At 40.0% G+C, this 5,199-nt stretch overlaps 1 protein-coding gene across 3 annotated transcripts; it reads left to right on the top strand.

Annotated features, from left to right (window-relative positions):
• The first annotated feature begins 267 nt into the window (after positions 1-267).
• lsm6 (LSM6 homolog, U6 small nuclear RNA and mRNA degradation associated) lies at positions 268-4,243 on the top strand. Of its 3 annotated transcripts, none has more exons than XM_033017919.1 (4): positions 268-409; positions 1,692-1,810; positions 2,653-2,766; positions 3,917-4,243. In XM_033017919.1, exons 2-4 carry the CDS (start codon positions 1,717-1,719, stop codon positions 3,949-3,951), a joined length of 243 nt encoding a protein of 80 aa, XP_032873810.1. In that variant the 5' UTR covers positions 268-409; positions 1,692-1,716; the 3' UTR covers positions 3,952-4,243. The 3 variants fall into 3 exon arrangements, with proteins under 3 accessions (XP_032873810.1, XP_032873817.1, XP_032873826.1); XM_033017926.1 differs by having other exon boundaries at positions 272-426; XM_033017935.1 differs by lacking the exon at positions 268-409 and adding an exon at positions 583-601.
• Positions 4,244-5,199: the final 956 nt, after the last annotated feature.

Below are 5,199 nucleotides of genomic sequence, written 5' to 3'. Positions count from 1 at the left end.
ACTTATTTTTATGCTTTATCTGATGGGATAAATTGCAGACTTGATTTTTAAAATCTCAAAATTTTGTAACATTGCTACTATATCCTTTCCAAACTATATTGCTTTACAGGGTTAATAGATTCTGCATAAAACAGACGAGTAAAATAATTCAACTGCAACTTTCGCAGGATTCTAGTTGTTTGCACGATGCATGTTTGTTAACTCTAAGATCTTTGGTTCGAATCGACTTTTTCGAATTCTGTTCCAGCGAGGCTTCTGTAGCCGTGACACGCGGGCGTCCGCGCACGCGATTGGAGGTTGGGAGCTGCGTTTGGAACCGTCCGGGCCGCGTTCGAATCGCTTGGCGGATTCCGGGTGCAGGGGGTTTGGAACCGTCCGGGCCGCGTTCCAATCCAACCACCAGTGGACTGTGAGTGAGAGGAGCCTGTACGTGGGTTGTCTTTACCCTCCTGCCTCGGCACCGCGGCTGGGTCTCACACAAGCCCTCTATGCGTGGGGCTCACGGCGTGTAAGGGTTGTATCTGAATTACAAGGGCCTTCAGGGACTCTAAACCTTCCCGTTTTTATATAGCTTGCATATATATCTGCTTGCATTAGGCAGGTAGCTTATAATGATGTACAAACCTCTCCGTTGATGAACCAGCAGCCGTCTATTCTGTTTTGAATGTTTATTGCCCGCGGTAGTTTCCTCGACAACTCTTAACAATTGCTTTCTCCCATACATTGAACTGGCCGCCAATTCAATGTTGCAGGAAGGAACTGCAGATGCCGGTTTACACCGAAGGTAGACACAACATGCTGGAGTAACTCAGCGGGACAGGCAGCATCTCTGGAGAGAAGGAATGGGTGATGTTTCGGGTCGAGACCCTTCTTCAGACTTTGAGTCAGGGGTGGAGGGAGACACAGATAAGGAAATGTAGGGTGTGAGAACGAGTCATCAAAGGGAATGAGGACAAAGGAAAATGTAGAATAGATCATTGGTACACAAACAAGCTGGAGAAACTCAGCGGGTGCAGCAGCATCTATGGAGCGAAGGAAATAGGCAACGTTTCGGGCCGAAACCCTTCCTCAGAATAGATCATTGTTAACTTTAGGAGAAGGTTGACAACGAAGCAGACAGAAATAAAATGTAATCAAAGGGACAGTCAGACTGGTCGGAGAACTAGAAAAGGGGATGGATGGAGATAGAGAGGGAAAGCAAGGGTTACTTGAAGTTAGATAAATCAATATTTATACCGCTGGCGTGTAAGCTGCCCAATTTTGCATCAACCCGATCTATTCCTCGAATGATTTTATACACGACTATAAGATCACCCCTCATCCTCCTAAACTGCAAGGAACAGAGTCCCAGCCTATTCAATCTCTCCCTATAGCTCAGAGCCTCGAGTCTGGGCAACATCCTCATAAAGATTCTCTGTACCCTTTCAAACTTGACAACATCTTTCCTCTAACATGGTGCCCAGAACTGAACACAATACTCTAAATGCGGACTCACCAACATCTTAGACAACGGCAACACGACCTCCCATCTTTTATGCTCAATGCTCTGTCTGATTAATACCCGCTTGCCTTGCTATTTCTTGCTGCTGAGCAGGGTTTGTAAATCCCAGAAACCTTTGTCACTTTTGTGCAATTTCCTGGTTTGAATGAGATGTGCTGAGACTATTGAGCATGTTTATTTTCTGTTACAGGTGCATATAGGCTGAAGGACGCAAAATGAGCCTGCGAAAGCAAACGCCCAGCGATTTTCTAAAACAAATCATAGGGAGGCCAGTGGTGGTTAAACTGAACTCGGGTGTGGATTACCGAGGTACCTAACGAGCGACTGACTTGCGTGTCGATTGTGCCGGTCATATCCTGAGATATCACAAAGTGCTTCATAGACAATGCGGTACTTGTGACATGAAGTTGGAAGTTGTAAGATGGGAAATGCAAACTACAATTTGTATATAGCAAGCTCAAGCAAACACCAGTTTATAATAACCTGATCATCTGCATTCATAGTGATGCAGATTGATAAATGTAGACCAGGATAGTGGGAATAAGTCATTTGGTTTGAGATGCTGTTTAACCTGGAGGTATCATTTGTGCCACTTTGTCTCTAAAAGAGAGCAAGGGGGGACAGATCACCTTTTATGAGAAGAAGTGGCCCTAATTTTATTGGTAGGAAGTTTCTGTTGCCTTTGTATTTGCATGTTGTACATTTTATTTATCAGTGTTTTAATTTTGGAGTCCAATGAGAAGCTCCCTTTTCTACAGTGATAAAAGCTTTCCCCACACCTGATGGTGCGTCATTATCTGTAATGTGATGGATCGTATCAAGTTTTATATCATTATCTTTCCCAATGAAGACTGGGAGTATATTACCTGGGTGTAATTACAAAACAATGAATGGTTTATTAGCCCAAACATCGGGTGTGACTATAAACTTTAGTTTGAAGTTTGCATTAGTTAGGTTTTAATCAAGTTCTAATTAAAGTTCAGTTTGGTGAATCTCTAATCGTTTTATTATGTTGCCATCCCTGTAGTCCTATAATCTCAAATGGATGCAAACTGTCACTCGGTTGTGCAACTAGACATTGTCAGCATTTGTATTGAGCATTCTAGTACTGGGTGAATATATTTTCATTGCAGCTGTCTGATATTTGCCAGGTGTTTTAGCTTGTTTGGATGGATATATGAACATAGCACTGGAACAGACAGAAGAATATGTAAACGGTCAGCTTAAGAACAAATATGGAGATGCATTTATTCGAGGCAACAACGGTAAATTGATTTTTCATTTATAGTAAGATCAGAAAATTTGGTCCCCATTATTCTGAAGTATAAACAGCTCTTGTGTTGTTTCTTAACAAGATTATTAAAAATAAAATCTCTTCCTTTAACTTTAGTGTGCCTGCTTCCCCCACTATCTTATGTGGTGCGTGCCTTTTTATTGCGTTACTTTTTCCATGTTGCCTGTTTTGTTTTCTTCTTGTTCTCCCATTTCTGGAAGAAAGTTAATATTGTTTTACGATGACATTGCTCTGCCTTTGATAGATTGGTTGTGTGAATTGTCGTAAGCTTGCGATGCAAGTATGCACACTATTTAAAATCTGATTTTACCTGATCTAATTTGTTCAATGACATAACAGCTATTGAGCCATGTCTCAGGAAAACAACAAACAAGCTCCGCTAATGGTCAGTCGATAACAGCTCAGTTATGTAATTGAGCAAAGTAAATAGTCAGTAGATAGTCCCCTTCCCTCCACATCTATCAATTGTGCTCCTTTTTAGAAACGTTTCTTCTAATTCCTTTTACCTATTAAAATAATTAAAATATTCTTACCCACTGAGTAAAACCCACTCATGTATCAGGCATGTCTCCTTCCTGAAGTTTCAACATTCTGCCCAAAATACGAAATTATGAAAGAAATAACAGCAAAATATCCAAAGATGGCAAATCTTAATGATTTAGACGTTCGGACACGGATATTCTGATACTGTTGAATGTAATACTATTCTGGCAGTTTAACTAATCTTTCTCTCAAAGAAATAACCATTATTTATAAACCACCCTCATAAAAAAAAAAAAAACCAAGTGTTAAATTTCTATTCATTTTTGGCTGGATGGGTGTGGCTATCAACTATTGTAACAACAACATTTTTTGTTTATTAAGTGGCATATTGCATCCAGTAAGCATGTGGTAATAGTTCCTTTACATTGGGTAGCTACATTTACAGTTTTTAATTCTCCTGATGTAAAACAAGGTGGATTATGTGGAATGGATTGATTTGAAGAGGTAATGCATTTTCTCTGGCCCTTTCGTTAGCCTTCCCTGCTTCTATATATTTCTGGTAATTAACGCACTCTAAATGATGTTTAACATCTTGATTTTTCAATTGGAAAATGTTTTTCACATTTTTTTTCTTTCAGTGTTATACATCAGCACACAGAAGAGAAGACTTTAGATGATGTTGTAGACTGAATATTGATTTTTGATTTGAAAGGCATAATTTTTTTTATATGTAACAACTTTTCTTTAACTCTTTTGAAAATTTAGTTTTCTACACTATATAACTGGTGGTTTATCGATAAAGAATGATTTAATTCATATCTTAGTTTGGTGTGATGTATGTGTCTTATTCTGACTGGTACTGGCCTATTTTGGAAGTATTGTATACAATTAAAGGAACGTGCATGTTTGGATAGTAGCTAATATACTGCTGAAAACATTGTGAATAAAGGACTTGATGTACACGTCTGACTTTGTTAAAGTTCAATAGTGCACAATAACAAAAATGATCTAATAACAAAACTTACAAAATTCTTAAGGGGTTGGACAGGCTAGATGCAGGAAGATTATTCCCGAAGTTGGGGAAGTTCAGAACAACGGGTCACAGTTTAAGGATAAGAGGGAAGTCTTTTAGGACCGAGATGAGAAAATCATTTTTTACACAGAGAGTGGTGAATCTGTGGAATTCTCTGCCACAGAAGGTAGTTGAGGCCAGTTCATTAGCTGGATTTAAGAGGGAGTTAGATGTGGCCCTTGTGGCTAAAGGGATCAGGGGGAATGGAGAGAAGGCAGGTGTGGGATATTGATTTGGATGATCAGCCATGATCATATTGAATGGCGGTGCAGGCTCGAAGGGCCGAATGGCCTACACCTGCACCTATTTTCTATGGTTCTATGTTTCTATCACTAATATACTGTGGGAATTAGCAGAGGGAGGATGAATCGGAAGCATTCTGTAATGCAGAAGTTATGTTATTAGAATCACCTCGTTACTTTTCATGTTTTGCTTCAAATATTCCTGAGTAACAGGTTCTATTTGTACAAGGTACTAGAATGGTGGTGAAAATCCACACTGGGTGGAATTATGCTGACTGAAAGTCTGGAGTTCCCTTTGGAACAGCCAGCGAGCAGCTGCTCACCCCTCGGGAAGTCCCTGTTTTTTTGTGCACAATGTAAATACAGAAGCCCAAGACCTCTTGATGATCAGCTGTTGCTATACTGTCCATTACTGGACTCCACATCAAGTTCATTGATGGGGTGGTTGTTCCCTGAAGAGTCTACACTCGGCTCACATAAGGTCTTCCACTTTATGCCAAGGAATGCCACCTTATACAAGCTGTAGGAAGAGCAACCAAATTAATTTGAGCATTCTCACTGCACCTGCATTTCAGTTCAGTTTATTGTCACATGTACAATGAAAAGC

This window comes from Amblyraja radiata, chromosome 1, assembly GCF_010909765.2.
Source record: "Amblyraja radiata isolate CabotCenter1 chromosome 1, sAmbRad1.1.pri, whole genome shotgun sequence".
In the NCBI taxonomy this organism is placed as follows: Eukaryota; Metazoa; Chordata; class Chondrichthyes; order Rajiformes; family Rajidae; genus Amblyraja; species Amblyraja radiata.
Note: the sequence above shows the minus strand (reverse complement) of the source record. Positions and strands in the feature narration are given on the sequence as shown.

Bases quoted from the DNA above. Each gene is read 5' to 3' on its own strand.
- lsm6 (XM_033017919.1), top strand. From the start codon at position 1,717: ATGAGCCTGCGAAAGCAAACGCCCAGCGATTTTCTAAAACAAATCATA. The intron at 1,811-2,652 runs GTACCTAACGAG...GATATTTGCCAG, and splicing joins CTCGGGTGTGGATTACCGAG to GTGTTTTAGCTTGTTTGGAT. The intron at 2,767-3,916 runs GTAAATTGATTT...TTTTTCTTTCAG, and splicing joins ATTTATTCGAGGCAACAACG to TGTTATACATCAGCACACAG.